Below are 17,130 nucleotides of genomic sequence, written 5' to 3'. Positions count from 1 at the left end.
GGAAACGACAAGCAGCCATTGCCATCCCTAATGGATTCCTTGGTGAAGGATATATTTCAAAGTGGATTTACAAAGTCCTAAACACGTAATCCCAGAATGGTTCTGATTTCTGACATTGGTCATGGGTATTTGTTTGTTAGTCCCTATGATGCTATAAGTGGCCAACACTGAAAAGGCAACTCAGAGCACATTTTGAAAAACCTGGTGACTCTGCTGTGATCCGATCTGTTTGGTGCACGCCCCCTCCAGCAGCAGCAACATGCTTGTCAGCATCTCAGCCACATGCTCCCTTTTCCATTCTCCTCTGTAATTATAGGTAGGGGTGATCAGGGAGGTTGGGAAGGGAGGTAACTACCACCAGACTGTGGGGAGCAACAGGGCTATAATCAGCCCTGATAACAATGCAGCAGGAGATACAACTTGCAGGGCAGTGGGGCTTTCTACCCAGGCAAGTGGCTGCTGGGATCACATGGTTTGTAATGAGCAGCTGCAGCACCACCTGCATGTATAGGAATACAGTTCTTTGCTGGAAAACTGAGCCACTGAGAACCCAAACATGCAGAGATGGGCCGTCTGTCCAGGTGGCATACCTGAAACATAATCAAAACCTCAAAGTCTAGATTCCCTGACAAGAATCAATGCCCCTATTAAGTTCCAGTGATGAATCCAAAGATGTTATACATGGCTCTAGGTGCTTACTGTGGGCTTCTTTCAGGTCATACAAATACTATTTGGTAGAAGATTTACATTAATAAAGTCATAGCAATTGCCTAGCATTTGAGCTCAAGATAAGGGCTAGTGCTAAGATACTATAAAATCAGCTGCTAGAAAAATGAGATTGTTAATCTTTTCTTGCCTTTGGTTTCATTTTGTACTTTTATTTTCTTTTGCCCTAATTTCATCATTAGGAAGAAACAAAAATAACCCAGGAAATTATGGACAAAAAGTTGCCTCAAATCTCATCACCTCCCTTAAAAAAAAGGAAGAAAAGAAAAGGAACAAGAGAAAGAAGGCAGGAGGTAAATAGACAGGGTAAGTAGATAGAATTAAAATAGAAATCTATTTCAATGATGTTCAAATGCTTTTAAAGTTGTCAAATGCTTTTTGCAAATGCAATCTCATGCAGAATCCCCTGAAACAAAAGCAAAGCTACCCAAAAGCCCTAGTCCCAGAGCCCCGGATCCCTAAGGCATATTGGGGTTTTGCTGATCCTCATCTAGGAATGACTGATCTAGCCCAACTTCCCATGTTTTTTAACTAAAAATTACAAAATACTCTCTGTGTGGTTTGTCACATATATTTTTGTTTAAAGTTGTACCACATGAACACCAACCCTGAAAAACGACTGCTTTTTATTGAAGCCTTTAGTACTAACCCAACAAAATGTGTTAGCTGAATTTAGATTACTTCACAAAATGTTGAAGAATATCTCTAGAGCCAGAAAAAGTACATATTTAAAGGTGTACTTGTAGAATAATTTTGCACTTTGGATTCTGGGGCCAATCTCTAAGAAGTGCTCTTGAGCTATCGTGCTGCTCTGTGAATGGGCCATCAGACAGGAGGGGAGAAAGGCGGGCAAAATGGGTAAACGTGCCGCTCACAGACGCCCTGTCTGTGATCAAATAGTGTACTCGCTGGCCCAAGAAGACAACTCTGGTTGCACACAATGAACACATTTGGGGCTTCTCCATCTTTACTTTCTCTCTATAACCTGCAGAGGCAGAGAAACGTGGAGAAGGTAGCCAGTTGCTACAGCAGCAGAACTAGAAACACAGCAAGGCTTCCATGGCCACCTGCGTGCTTTAGAGTAGCAGTCTCTGCTCTTTCTTCTGCCAAGCCCCTCTGCCTATGAAAACACAAAGAAAATCTGGAGGACAGCAGCCAAGTTGTAGAGGCAGCTTGTGATGGCCAGTTACCTCCCAAAAATAAAAGAAAACAGGGCAGGAGCAGCGAAGCCCAGCCCAAAGAAGCCACGAGCCCAGGGAGGAGAGCCTTCCAAGGTTGCCAACCCACCACTGCTGCTGCCACCACCCACATGCCACCTGAAGGAGAAATTAATGAAAACTACCACGGGGTCTGCAAATACTTGTCACATCAAAGTTAAAATAATACAAGTCAGGACTTTTTGAAAAGCACTCTGAGGGCCAGTCAGTGGAATGGAGGTTAAGGTGCTGGATCTCACATAACCAACTGCACAGTTTGAGTCTCTAATGCATGTGTATGCTCAAAATCCCAAGAGGAAAAGGGACTGAGGTATGGCCATGACCCCCGGGGGGATGTTTCTCACTCTCTGGTGAACATATGTGCTCTAAATGTGGGGGCTGGGGGGGAGCATTCTGTGAGCCAATGCCACAGTGCTGTGGCTAAGTGCTGCACGGGGGAAGCAAGATTCTGCAGGGTTCAAGTCCTGGTCCCATTAGCTTAAAATACTAGGCACATGTGTGAATATGCCCAGGATCTTGACAGGATAGGACAAGAACAGGGGAAAAAAGATTATATGACCAGGTCTTTCTCCCTTTCTTTCTCTTTCTGGCACACATGCCCTCGGGGGGCAGGGGCGAGGGGATCCTGAAAAAAGAGACACAAATTATATACACTCCGTGATTACTTCTACATATAAATATGCTCATATATGGGAAAATGGGAAAGGCCATAGAGAAATGCAGCTCTTGCTAACAAAGATTACAAAGGTACCTTTGGTAAAATTTGTCTATTTAGTTTTAAAGGGAGGGGAAGAAGTACTTTTGGTAAAATGTGTTTATTTAGTTTTAAAGGGAGGGGAAGAGTGAAAGGAATCAAGAGTATCACAAAAATAACTTTACCATCCAATAGCCTACTTACCCCAAACAACTCAGCATCTATAATAAGGGGCAACCATATCAATTCACTTGCAACTGAAAGCATTTGACTAGGCCTTCTCAACAAGGAGTCTTCAGATAGTTCATAGAAAGTATGTTTTATAAAAACACTAAACATGGACTTCAGAGAATTTTGTACCAAAATAAACTTGTACTTTAATTCCATTTTTTTCTACAAATTTTTTGAAATCCCTTTCTATAGTAATTTGTTAATAGACTCCTTTGACAAAAACCTTAACAAACTGAAGTGCTTAAACAAGAAACTCAGAGAATAGAGACCAGGGCCACCTCACACCTCCTAAGTTTGATAATGAAGCAATAGGCACCAAGGACTGATTCTTCACGTTCCATCCTTACTTCTAGAATCACAACTAACATCACACGTTACCAGCCAGCCAAAGAAGGAATAAAAGAATTACCAACACACTCCAACAATGTAATCTGGCGAGCCACTGTTCTTTGAACCAGAAAAGGAAGACCAGAGCCACTTCCTGATGTACATGAATGATCCAGTAAATCCTGTGGTTTAAAACAAAGAGAAAAAAAGAAAATGAGCAATAGCTCTGGTTTAGGGTATTGGCATGTATGTTGTAATGCACAGACATAAACCTGGACACGTGGCCTGCTGGTGTGCATGGAAAGCTCGACTGGAAGGTCTGGTTTCGTTTATTAGGAAAACTAGAAGCCAGCCCTCTTCTTAATATAGGTTTTCCTGAAGGATAAACAGTTCTATCTTGTACCTAGAGTTATATATATTCTTGTATCTAGAATGTAAGACATAAAGGGAGTAGCTAAGTGACAGTTTAAAGATATAAAATAGAAAGTTCAAGATGTAGGACGGAGCACTAAGGGATGCAGTAGAAACAGCAGGTGGTACAAAAGCAGGGTGGTGGGGGCAGGGAGGAGTCCCTTCAGTCCAAGGGCTGGGCACCATTTACCATATTCTACTCTGCTCACCATGTGTCTACCAAGTGAGTCACTTTGGTTGCCTTGTCAACTAAAGAATTCTAATTAGGAACAAACAAATTAGGAATAAAGAACAAACAACTGTAAGGTTGCAATGGAAAGACTCCAGTGACCATGTGGGTCATTAAATTGATACATTCAGGTTAGGTTAGGGTCCCCAACAGGAGGTTACTTCCCAGGTGTGTGAGAAACAAAAGGGTCACTAAATGAATACCTATTTGTCATTTATTGGTATGAATCACTCAAATCTGAGAGGGGCAAAAAATAAAACTTAACTTAAAAATACAAAGCTAGTGTCTGAAACCAACTCCTAACAAATAAACATGAAAAAAAAAAAGTTGCCAGTTAGTTCATTCATGAAGTTTTCCTTCTTACTCTCAATGCAAGCCAAAAAATAGAAATACTTTAGAAATGAGCAGGGATGATGGGGTTCAGGTTACAGTAATGTTGAGCTAACACTCCCAAAGCTCATCCTTTCCCAAACATTTTCACTGGCCTAGTAGCACAATACATTGATTTGTGTGAATTTAATGTTCTTTCACTTCCTCTGAGTACCACTGTGCAGTACTGTTGATCGGCAAAATTATCAAAAGATGAACATGCAACGGAAGAAATTTAGGACCCTTAAAAACCACAAAAGAGATAATGAACAAGAAAATGAGTGTAGATGCAGAAGAGTTTCACATCTCCCTAACCATTCTCTTTCTTGTTTCTTTTGCTTTTAGTCGTTCAACTTTTTGTTTTTGAAGAATGATTCTGAAATTAAAGTATTATGTTATTTTTTTCATAATGTATAATCCTAGTTTTAAATCCAGCTCTGAGATTTAACAAGGGTGGGGGGTTATTCATGACTAATACAATCTACTTCAACACCTGGATCCTCTGAAGGCTTTTCAATGGATGCAGGAATTTTAGTTAAAGGTATGTTCACTGAGTCACATAACTGAGCATCTCATTTAAATAAGCAAGTGTGTGGACCAATAGTGCAACCTATTTTAAATAGCGTTCTTTACTAGGTAATTATACTATGAAATACTGTCATCTGGCATGGTTGAGTTTAGAAGACTATTTTGGTCGACACTTCCATTCCTTTTTCAAAATTCTGAATACTACTTTAACTGTATTTTACACTAGATATTCTTATTATTACCCTTGGTAATTAGTTATGTTAGCAGCTCTGAGGAGGAACAAGATTCTGACTAATCTATTTTAGAATTTTGTGTTGCTTGTCAAGATTCATCCTCACAGCTTTTTGCTACTAACTCAATACGCTTACTTAATTTTCCTTAAAGCGTGAAACAGACTTGTAAGTATACTGATGAAAAACTGTATTTCCCTAATTTTATGACACGATGTCCATATATCTTCTTTCCCCATTTCTACTGTACCATAATTTAAAGAGCATGTAAAAGGAAGCAACACTAGGTTACCTGCCCCCATTTCATATCAAAAAATATACTTGGCACATGGCTCAATGATTTGGGTAGTCAGTAGGATGGCATGTTTCCCAGTCTGATCAGCCACCACCAAGTCTTTGACATGTCAAGAGTGGCCCTACAGTTGTCCAGATTCAACACCTGAGCAGCACTATGGCCACTGGAAAGGGGCGCTTCTCCAACAAAAACTGAAGTTGCAGGGTTAAGAATAACTACAGAGTCACCAAGCATAACCAAGCACTTCTAAACTTGTTGCCTAATAACAAGACTTAATACAAGATGATGTTGGGTGATGCATGAATGGGCATGGTATTAACACAGACCCACAACAGCAAGTTACTACTTCAATTATCTTGCAATTCATTGGCTTATGAGGAAAGAGTCTTGTTATATTATTGGCATGTCCTTCACAACTAACACCCACAAATCTTTGCCTTTTTCAGAGCAGGCATGAGGTTCAACAGAGTATCCATGTAGACTATTATTATTTTTGTTTTGTGCTTTAGAATAACCTTTGATCTATATCAAGTAGTGATATTTCCCATTTGAAGCTGATTTTAAAATAAATAAATAAATATAAATAAATAAATAAATAAATAAATGAAGGAGCCCTCACGTGGCATGGTAGTTAAAGTGCTAGATCCCATATAGCTGATTCCACAGTTCAAGTCCTGGACCCACTGGCTTGAAGAAACACGCTGGGTACGTGTACACATATAACTAAAATCCAGAGAAAAGAATAGAGGAAAAGGGATTGCAATGTGGCTATCTTCTTGGGGGATGGCGGTGATTTCTCACTTTCCCTATAGCAAAACCCTTTAAAAAAGAAAAAAGAAAAAAAAAGGGGAAGACATTCACTTTTTCATGTGATTTCATAATTCAACATATATAAAATAGTAATCTTAAAATGTATAAATGCAATGATTTCTAACCGTTTGCTTTCTAACAGGGTAATAACCAACCAAAAGCTGTTACTAAGCAAGTAAACTGTGACTAGTCTGATAATACAGGCTTTAAGTATAAAATATACCCAAGATTTTTGAAAATGAAGTCAACAAAAATAGAATATAAAGTATCTCATTAGTAATCTTTTACTGGGAACAGACAGTAGCACAGCAGTAAAAAACTAAGTTCTATGAGGTGGCCCACATAGAAAAGTTCTGGCATTGCATATGAAGACTTGGCCATGCCAGGCACCTAGGTGCCCATGATTCAGAGCTGCCTAAAGCTAGGAATGAATCATCGTGCCAACACCCTATTGGGATTGCTATCTCTCTGTTTCATCCTCTGTCTCACTGATGAAAGAAATACATAAACTTAAAAAATAATTAATCATTTCTTATTGATTATAGGTTGAAATAATAAAAATTGTGTATAATGGATCATTTAGCATTTATTACACTGTTGAAATGAATTTCATCTTCTTTGTTTTTTTCACTTCTTTTAAGGAGGCTACTTAAAAACACCAGATTACAGATGTGGCCCACACACTGCAAGTGGACTGCACTTGTTTAACCAGGTGACTGCACCCACAAGGGGGCAGCACAGGAGCATGAAAATTTAATAGTAGCTTTTTTGGATGTCAAGTTTTACAGTCTTAAATTACAGGGTGTTGAAATAATTTAGAAGGGAAATTGATTTTTAATATTAAGTAAAACGTGCTTTTTTAAAAAGCACTTTATTGCTAAAAATAGAGTAGCTGAATACTACAAACTCCACGTTCTCCAAAATTGCAGGCCTTTTTCCTGTCCCTTTTCATTTACTCCCTAAAGAAAAGTAACTACCAAGAAGCTACTGCTCTAAATCCCTTCCCTCACTTAAATGTGTGTCTGCACGAATGTTCTCAAGTAAAGAAGGCTATGCAGGTGCTGGCGTATGCTTGCTTAGGACATAAGTGACCAAGAGCACGTGTATAGAATGCCTAGTCACTTTACTCTAGGGATTTCCTGTGGGGTCACAAACTCACTGCTAAAGTGCTGTCTCCAACATTGGTGGTGATGAGCCCTTCGATGGTGCCATACTCCACATCTCTAGGATTGAGGCGTTCTTGGTTGCGCCTTTTAAATTTTCGGAGAGCAACTCCCAGTAGGCAAGCTAGAAGGCATACTGCAAATACTACAGAGAGAATAATGAGGCCAACTTCCAAGTGGAAATTCTGTGTTCCAGGGAAGGATTTCCCTAAAGGTGGGAAAGAAAGAGAGGAATCAGCTCTAAGGATCAGTTATAACTTACTATTTAGCATAACCAACATCCTAATAAGAAACTCCTGATCTTGACCACCAGTCTCACAAGTCACAGTGTTAAAATTAAAACTAAAATGCTTCCTAATACTTGGCCAATGGCCCAGTTGTTTTAATCATCATTCAATTAGACACAACTGGAGTTTGTCAAAATTCCACTGAGAATCATCTACATTAATGTGTGCACGTGAAATTGCTTTTAAAATATAAAGTACTCTAGAAATCTCTGATATTACTCTTATTAACTAAGATTTAATATGTAAGGATGTCTTATTATCAAGCCCTTACGTATGCTATGCTGTAATATTCCCATGAGAAAATGCCATTTGATTTACATTCAATTACCCAATCTGTGGTCCCTGTCTTCAATACACCTTGAATGTCTGTTGCCGAATTCTCACTAATCTTTCTACATCATGTTTTCTGCCTGAGGAACCTATTCATTCATCTGTTCATTTACTTAGTTATTCAAGCATTCATTCACTGATTCATTCCCTTGTTCAGACACTATTACATACTCAAGCAATGGTGAAGTCACTCTAATATTTCACGTATCACTCAAGCAAATGTCACTCTTTCTGCTGGCCCAATAGGTTTAATTAAAATTTCTTAGTTCGACAATGAAGGTCCATAATTAAGGTTCTGAAAACAGTAATCATCTCTGAATCTCAGACCCCTTCACAACATTATGTCACCAGGCCCTGTTCTTCTCTTACCAGTTTCCAGGTTCCCAGCCCCTTTAGCAATCCAATTTCAAACCCAACTAACTTCCTTTATATTTCTTTAACTTTCCAACTCCAAAATAATCAATGACTTGGTACATACAGTTCGCCACGGTACATGCCATTTGTGTGATTAAGTATAGAACCAATTAAATATAGCATTAAATGATAAATATTGTAGCTTCCTTAATTATATTAGGAAGAGATTCCTTAAATAAAGAAAATAAATCTACTTCAACTTAGAGTCTAGCAGACTGTTCTTCAGATTAGAAACATCATATAATTGATATCATAATTCTGTATGAATGGGAACATTTCATGTCCATCCACTTAATAAAAATGTATTAATCACAAGTGTAATAGTAATTCACTATCAAGTATCTGTTAAATTTTAACCATTTAAATACTTTATCTTTTAAAAAATATCTCTTATTATTCAATCCTATTTGCTCATCCCAATTTTTCTATTAAATATGCCTTAAGGTTATTGTGTTAAGTTCGAAATAAATTTTAACATGATCTTTTATCAGCTTTCTAATTTTTTGTCTCCTCCCTTGCTGGATGATTTTTCTAGCCATTAAAGCTTATAACAGCAAAAATAAATAATTTTACCTATTAAAAATGTATATTGAGGGAATAATTTGGCTTGGTATAAGTCTACATTATTATTTGCAGGGATTTTGAGAGAGCAAATAAGGGCATATTTTATAGGGAACCAGTTTCAGAGGAGGACTGACTTCTGCAGGATATGAAATCTGTATTGAATACACTACAGAGAACATGTCACATAAACTACAGGGTTCGTGTGCAGTCACACCCAGCTGTACAGTCTGGGGACAAGGCACTGGAGATCCAGATGGGAGAAGAGGTGAGTGAGCCTTGCTTCCATGAAGCACCAGATTTGTGTTCTACTTTCCTCCCTACACACTTGACACAGATGTTAAGTATTTATCAAGCAGAACTGTTTCAGCGATTATGAATGACATCATGGTTCCTTAACACGAAAGGTATGAGGAGCTGTTCACCAGTTTGTGCACTGGTCAATCAAGCCATCCCAAAGTGGACATCCCTTACTCACCCTTACTCATTTCCCCAAATATCCCTCCTCCTACTATTCAATAGACGCCAGAAGGCCAGGCCTTTCTCTTCCTTGTCTCATCCGTGTCTCTCATTACCTCCAGTTCAAAGAGTAGGAAGAAAGCCTTGTGGCCATTTGGAACTTTAACCCACATAGATTCAGGACAACACTAACAGACATAGAAAAGCCCATGAGAACCTTTAGTGGGCAGCTGGGCCGTGATGTTCCTGTTACACCAGTCCCCTTGGCAGCACTCCACAGCTTGGCCAGGCGACGGCGGGGTCTTACAGGTCATCTTCCCCTGCTCGTAGACCTGGAAGCAACCTTTCTGGTAGACATGGAAGCCATCATTGATGCTCAGGGAGGAAAAGCATTGCTGGCCTTCACAGTGGTCCTCATTCCCACAGGAGAGACCTTCACACACACACATGTAAAGTTTGGGGTTGACCTTGGGCTTCTCATCTACAAAGAAGTGAGAAGAGGGAAAAAAAAAAAGTCATGCTCCAAGTTTTCGCTCCATTGGGAAAATAAATACAGCTTCTGTAAGACTATTCCAAATACATTCACCAAACAGAAAGCCGGGCTAAGTATTACCCCTGGCCACGATGTCCACATTTTGTGACCTTATCTCCTGACCAACAACCAAACAAGCTCTCTCAACATATGAATGCATTTATATGAATGTGCATCCTTTTAGATGAAACTAGGCCAAAGCCTGGTAATCACCTGTCCAAAGACTTCTGAAAAGAAGCTGCTCCCAGTTCTCATGTTACCTTCAGCTCCACAGGCACTCATCTCCCCACTCTTGCATCAAAATAGAATGTTTTACTGGAACACAATGATCATCACCTTTATTTCATATAAAATGGCTACTACATATGTGGCAGCTGTTAATAGCAGTGTCTTCTAGCTCCGTACAAATCTCTATCCACTGATAAAATAAGGAATTCTGACATCCCTGTAGTCTTCGAGAATACAGAATCTATTAGGTTGTCGGGAAAGTCATGACATATTTGTCTGGTTTTCTATGCAAAAATGCATCATGACTTTCCCAATAACCCAATATAATTGTAAGTCATATTATCAATATACAGGGACTTCTAAAAGTTTGTGAAAAATGTAATGAAAGTACAAGTTTATTTTGGAGTAAAAAATTTCGAAATCCACAAGTAGGTTTCTCATAATATGTATTCTCCATGAACTTTTTAATATCCCCCTCATATTTCTGGTTAAGTTCCTAGACTCAACTGTTCAATGAGTAGCAACGCTGAAGTTTTTACACCAGAAAGGGAATTGGTAGCTGCTCAAGAACTGGTAGGGAAGAAAATGAGGGCCAAGTATCAAGGACGAGGGCAGAAGGTGATAAAGAGAGTCAAACAGAATGGAATAGGATAGGATAGGAAGAAGAAAGAAGAAGGAGGAGGAGGAGGAAGTGGAGGAGGCAGAGGAAGAGGAGGAGGAAAAAAAGAAGGAGAAGAAGAAGAATAGAGAAGAATAATAATAGGACAGAATAGAATAATAGAATAATAGGATCGGATTGGACAGGAGAGGACAGGACAGGACAGAACAGAACAGAACAGAACAAAGGAAATGTCTGAACATTTGGTAACAAGACCAAAGGAAAAGCCCATACTTGGCGAGTCTAAGGTGCAATGGAAGCAGAGAAGGGAATATACCACTGAGGAGGCACAACAAATCAGACCTCTTCAGTGTTCACATGTATTTGCAGCTTCATTTTTCACCTCACATTTTCCCCCCTCCCTGTTGGAATGATTTGTTCTCACCTGCTGGTCCTAATAGTTCCTACGAGCAAGGAAGAAAAGTACAGACAGAACGTAAACAGCCAAGTCCTAACGGCCAGTGATTGGTTAGCCAAGGCCATTGTCACGCATCCTGTTCATATAGGGAAACAGAGCTGTGCGAGTTCCCTCTGAAGGTCTACGGCTCCTACAGGCTGCCTGCTCATCCGCGAGCCCTCGGTAGTGGGTCTGTGAGATTCAGCTGTTTTCTTAAAATAACAGGTCGGGGTGGCTGTCCTTTTATGAGAAGACTTTAAGGTAAGGTCTTTGAAAATGTCAAGTTCATTTACACAGATTTATGTAGGTGTGTGTAGAGATGTGGGTTAAGTTAAAAAGAGAAAATCATCCTTCCTCTTTCTTCTTCCCTCTTCAAAGAAGTGGAAAAATAGTTCACTGCCCAGTGTAACGTGGGTGCCTGGTCCCACAGAGTAAGTGCACGCAGACACACAGACACAGGCCTTCTATTTATAATTGACTCGCTAGTTCTTTTGAAAACCACAAGGGGCTCATCCAAGAGCAAAGACATGCCTGAAAGCAGAAAATCCAGAATAGCCGCTGCTGGTGTTATGTATGTCACCAGTCTCACCCCTGGGAATCAAGAGCCCTCAGACATTTTTAATGAGCAAAAATTTTAATGAGTAAAAAGATAGTCTTTATTTTATCCCTGCCTAGAGAAATCCAGGAGAAATTCCAGCACCAATCTATTTCTATGAGGATGAAAAACATATATATCTGTTGACATAATCCGGCAGAAAGTTTACACTTGCCAAAAGAGAGTTGAAAGATAGTATTTCTAGGGAGTCTAGACGTGCTTGCCACTCTAGAATGGCACAAAGCTGGGCAGAGGGCTGCCAACTATGCTGCCGACAGGTGATGAGTCTTCAGAGGGAAATGGGTGAGTGGAGTGAAGGGGAGTTCCTGGTGCCATGGGGATTTGTTTGTGACCTACAGTGGGAAATGAAAAAGACGGTGTTTCTGAAACTATGAAATAATGCAACTGATGTAGCTTATACCACAAGCATACATAAATTTGAGTTTATTTATTTATTTCTTCCGTGAGTGAGACAGAGAGAGAGAGAGAGCATGCAAAAGGGAGACACAGCACCTTCACAGGGTCTGGACATTGTGACCCACTCCCAGCTATAGCCAGCTCCTGATAACGGGCCAGTACATCCTGGCTGCTAAGAGAGGTGCTGGGACGTCAGCCCAGCCCTATCCCATGTGGGTCAGCCTCGCAGAGTGTTGTGTTTTACCACAAACATGTATTTTAAAACCCTATTTTTAGGGACAAGCAGTTAGCGTAATGGCTATGTCACTGGACTCCCACGTAGTCGACCATGGTTTGTGTCCTGGACCCAGTGGCTTAAAACTCACGCCAAGCACATGTGCGTGCGTGCCCAAGATCCCGAGAGGAGAATGGAGGAGAAGGGATTGTGGCGTGGCCATCCCCCCTGGGGGGGTGATTTCTTGTTTTCTGTCTATCTGTCTCTGTCTGTCTGGCAAGCGCACCCGCCCTATAACAAAAACCTCTTTAAAAAACAGACAAACAAACAAACAAACAAAAACTATTTTTAAACATTTCAGATATGCAGAGCCAGCAGGTGGCATGGTGGTTAAGGGCGCTGGACTCCCATATGGCCAACTGCAGTTCAAGTCCTGGACCCTGTGGCTTGCTTTCTCACTTTCTCTCTGCCCCCACCACCCCGGTCCCTCTCTGGTCAAATTAAAAATAAATAAATAAAGTTCAGTAAAATAGTTCTTTATAAAAAAAATTTCAGATATGCAAGAATATTTTACCTAACACATTAAAGAATATATGTCTGCTGGTACTGGATTGGGGAGAAAGTGCTAGCATGCGGACCAGGTGGTGAAATGAAGATAAAATAGGACAGCAGACAGTCACCGACTGATAACAGATGGATAAGCACAGTTTATTCAACTTGCTCGACCAAAGGTCAACTATGGAAAAAACAAACAAGGAACTCCAGGCTATGGCAGGCTCTCTCACTCATCACTGATCCTGTGGAAATGATGACCGCAGGTACCAGAGACCTGATGACACTTTGTGGTCTTTTTCTTGTTTAATTAAAAAAAAGGTTTTGTTTTGGGTTTTTTTTTTTTAATTGTGTGTATGCTTCCCAGAGAAAAAGAAAGTATCCTCCAAAGGGACGTAGTCACATTGTAATCCCCCTCATCCATTTGGTCAGGATGTGGGCATGGCGAGTTTTTCAAGGCACCAGGAATAGGACTCAAACCAGAGTCGGCCATACAGGATACAGCTCCCTATGCAGATGGCTTACCCATTGTACTACAGGGCCAGCCTTGCCATTTGAAAAAAAAAATAAAAACAATAATTTCTCTATTCTCTAATACACTCTCACAGTAGACTCTGGTCTTTAACAAAGTTCCAGCCTAAACTAAATTCTAAGTCCACAGATGGCAAAAAGGGTCACTGGCTTTTCAAGGTCTCTAGTTTTTGACAGGATGTGCAGACAGTCTGACAGATGTTTAGACTGAAATCTAGAAAAATTTTGCCAGTGAGCAGCTTCAAGAAAAGACTATTTCAGTAAAAATTCAACTCACTCTGCCCAACTCTACAGTCTGCACTGGCACAAAGTGGTATTGATCTTAATCAGATCTTAATCCTGTGGGGTCATAAACTAAGTCAAAGGGATTCATTCATCTACTAAACACCCTGAGCCTTTTATATGCTTCCTATAGTTGCATACAGATGTCCAGGCCTTGACTTCCTTTAAGTTGGTGATTCTCATCAGTGAAATGTCAAAAAACAGTGTTCTCATGTCCTTCCCTCCACAATCAGGAAAAAGAAAAAAATGTAAAGAAAGATATTTGTTCCAGACATGTGATAATCATCTCAATCTTGAATACAGAGGAACCGTGACTGGAGTCCAGTAGTCAGCTGAGGGTCAGGGACAAAACCTTCTCCAAATTCTTTCTCAGTCTGCTCTTCATTCAACACTTAATCTTCTTAATTTGTACATCCCCATTTGACTCAGCAGAGTCCTTTGTGTATTTATTTTTATATACACCCAAATACATATCAATAATAAAAACCCTAAATTCATAAGAACGTAAGAATGACCACACGCACAAATACACACACACTAGTTCACTATTAAATGTCACTTTGGCAATTTCATCTGACAGCATGGATTAGTTTGAGGAGAGGCCTAAAGGATTTTCTGAGCTAGGATTATCAATTCAACAAAGAAGGTTAAAAGCAAGGTAGTTGCATTCTCAGCTCTTAATACCCACAATTCTAAAGAATATGGCAGGCCTCAAAATGCCCATGACTCACTTTTAGTCTTGTCACATTTAGGAATACCTCTAACATGTACGGACTCAGGATATTTTACTTGAGGCAGATGTGTGGGCGAGAGGTGGGACTCAAGGAGGATCACAGAACTTCTAGAAGGGCCACGTTGAGGGTGTGTGCACCCATAATCACTCAGACTGTGATATAAATACAGTACACATCAGGGAACACCAAGGAATAGATAACCACGTTCTGTGACTGATTTTCAACAGTACAGACAGGAAGCACGATATCTGACGTGAAGTATTTTACACTTGCCTGTGCAAAAAACCAGGAAGTGCCCTGGCAGAAGGCAGCAAGTCTACTCCACCTAATTGACGTGCATTTAATAATTCAGTGATTTAAATGTCAAGTCAGAGATATTCCCTCTCTGCAGAGCTCACCTGCATTGTTTGTTCTAGAAGGCACCTCCTGGCATTACTGTGTTATGGCTGGCATCGCGTGCCCTCTGTATCACCAGTACCAGGGCTGCATCAAAACACAACCTGGGCAGGCTGGGAATAGCAGGAAGCTCTGATCACAAATGGAGGCTGCCTGGAGAGGACCAAGAGGAGACCAACTCCACTGGGAAGACCCAGGGCTGACTCTGCAAACCAGAGGCACAGGCTGGAAATCCCAAGAGTCGACTCTAGCCAAATCTTTAAAAAGATTTTTCTCGTTCTGGACGATACCCAGCTCACCATCTGGACACACCTCCTCTGAATCTAATCCTAGACTGGCAGAGGCAGAGGCAGAGGCAGAAAGAGCATCGTGAACTTTCTAAGATCGTCCATGGTTTGGGATAATGTCTTGCTTCAGAGGTGAAGTATTCATCTAAGTTTTGGTGGGCCTTGAGAAATCCAGCACACCACTGTCCACAGGTCCCTGGTGTTCTCCCTCCCACCTGCCCAGAGTGGACTTTAATGCTTTAAGGCATTGAAACTGATTAGCATTCTAAATGGCACACAAAACCCCTCAGGTCCCGCTGAAGTCTCTGACACAAAAGACAAATGAGAAAATGCTACAAGTAAACCAGCCTGCAGCTACAATCCATCCTAAGGGTCAGCAAATGGAACAGTCTGAATTTTTTACAGCTCACCTCAAAGTAACACAAAAACACGGCAATTAGACCGTAATTATAAAAGCCCAATAGCTCAGAACTTGTATAGGCTAAAAAAGGAACTCCAAACATCCCTGGACTCCTTCCAATAGTCTAACAATTCGTTTGTTTGAAATGGCAGCTTTTATTAGGTTTATAGATTATGGCAGTCCTTCCATCATCTCCTAATCCGGGAGCACAGTTTGGCACCTCTCCAGAATCTGAAAGCATCTGAGATCTCTGGCATTAAACAAAGGCTTAAGGAAGGATTTAGCAATGCCAGGTATCATTGCCAGCAAGTCTGCTCCCAAGACAGAAACACAAAGGTCCATTCGGAATGCCTAGTGAAGGGTATGTGATCCTCTGGCAAGAAACAGATGATATGCTCAGAGAGGAAGTGCATGGGATACCCAAATGCCCTCAGAAAACACTCATTTAGGGGACCTCAATCTCTTTCTCTCTTTTCATCACAGAGATTGATACTTGGTAAAGTTGAAAACTAAGAAAAAAAAAAGCAATCTAGTTGTTATAAGAGGGAACAAAGGTGTTCAAATGAGATAAGATATAAATCAGAAAACAAAACAAAACAAAACAAGAGTTTTCAGGATTGTGATAGCTTCACTCCAAATGAACCTTCCCCGTGTCCCATAATTCAGCCCATGGCTTCCCCATTCAGTCGCCTGCACAAGGCCAGTTCTCTCTGCCTTCCCCTACTCTCGAAATGCAGACCACAGTTGTTAACCTGGCCTTCAGGTTCTGGTTGATCTGATCACCTTTTTGGAAGGCCTCTTTCACCTTCCGCATCTCAGGTCTTTAGGTGTGGAACTCCCCCCACATGGAGTGCTTATCTCCCTCCCTGCCAATACCCCATTCACCTCAGTACCTATCTTCCCTGCGGATCTCAAAGATCTCACTTTGGATTCTCACATACTTGTTGTGTCTGATTGGCTGTTGAATGTCTAACCCTTTCACCCAGACTATACACTCCCTGAGGGTGGGAACCGCATCTACTTGCTCACCGTTATACCTGCCAATACTTCAGCACTCGGGAAAAATGCCAAACTGATGAATATTTGCTGCAGAATGAATTTTCTCTTCACAGAAAGGGTTTAGAGGTGAAAAGACAGAGACCTGATGCTGGTTTTTAGAGCAGGCTGAGCCCATAAAGTCTTTACATGTCAGCATAGATCTAAAGGCAAGGCTTAGTCACTGAGCTGGCATGTCTGTGCAAACCATTACTTCCCAGAGGAGCTCACCATCCCTTCACATCTGTTCACCTCCTCAGGCTCACGAGGTTTCTGTGGTGTGGTAGGATTTTTGTTTGCTTGTTTGTTTGTTAGAAGAAATGGGTAAAATATATATAAAGAGTTCTTAAAATAAGTAACTAATACATGAATAGAACAGCTGGGCTTCTGCGGTGGTCCTCAGATGGCTGACTTTAGGACTGTGGGCCTACTACGACGCTACGGTGATCAGAGTCATCGAAACACAATACATGCTCAACTCTAGTCAATTGAGAGGGGCCAGTGCAGGACCTGGCTGCTTAGCAGAGAAACAGTTACCCCTGGCCTTTGCTGCCATTTTTTTTCCCCTTCTGTTAGTGAAAATAACAGTTC

The 17,130-nt window shown here is 40.7% G+C and overlaps 1 protein-coding gene across 2 annotated transcripts in view; it reads right to left on the bottom strand.

Moving 5' to 3' along the window:
* Window positions 1-17,130, bottom strand: part of ACVR1 (activin A receptor type 1) — an 84,109-nt gene that overhangs the window by 26,222 nt on the left and 40,757 nt on the right. For both annotated transcript variants that reach the window (XM_006166250.1, XM_006166251.1), the window contains exons 3-5: window positions 9,499-9,762; window positions 7,227-7,438; window positions 3,278-3,377 (exon numbers count right to left, since the gene is read on the bottom strand). In XM_006166250.1, coding sequence (XP_006166312.1) covers window positions 3,278-3,377; window positions 7,227-7,438; window positions 9,499-9,762 — 576 coding nt within the window. The remainder of the gene's footprint in view (window positions 1-3,277; window positions 3,378-7,226; window positions 7,439-9,498; window positions 9,763-17,130) is intronic.

This window comes from Tupaia chinensis, unplaced genomic scaffold, assembly GCF_000334495.1.
Source record: "Tupaia chinensis unplaced genomic scaffold, TupChi_1.0 Scaffold144202_1, whole genome shotgun sequence".
NCBI classification, from domain to species: domain Eukaryota; kingdom Metazoa; phylum Chordata; class Mammalia; order Scandentia; family Tupaiidae; genus Tupaia; species Tupaia belangeri.
The sequence above is the reverse complement of the archived record's forward strand: the minus strand, read 5'-3'. Positions and strand labels throughout refer to the sequence as shown.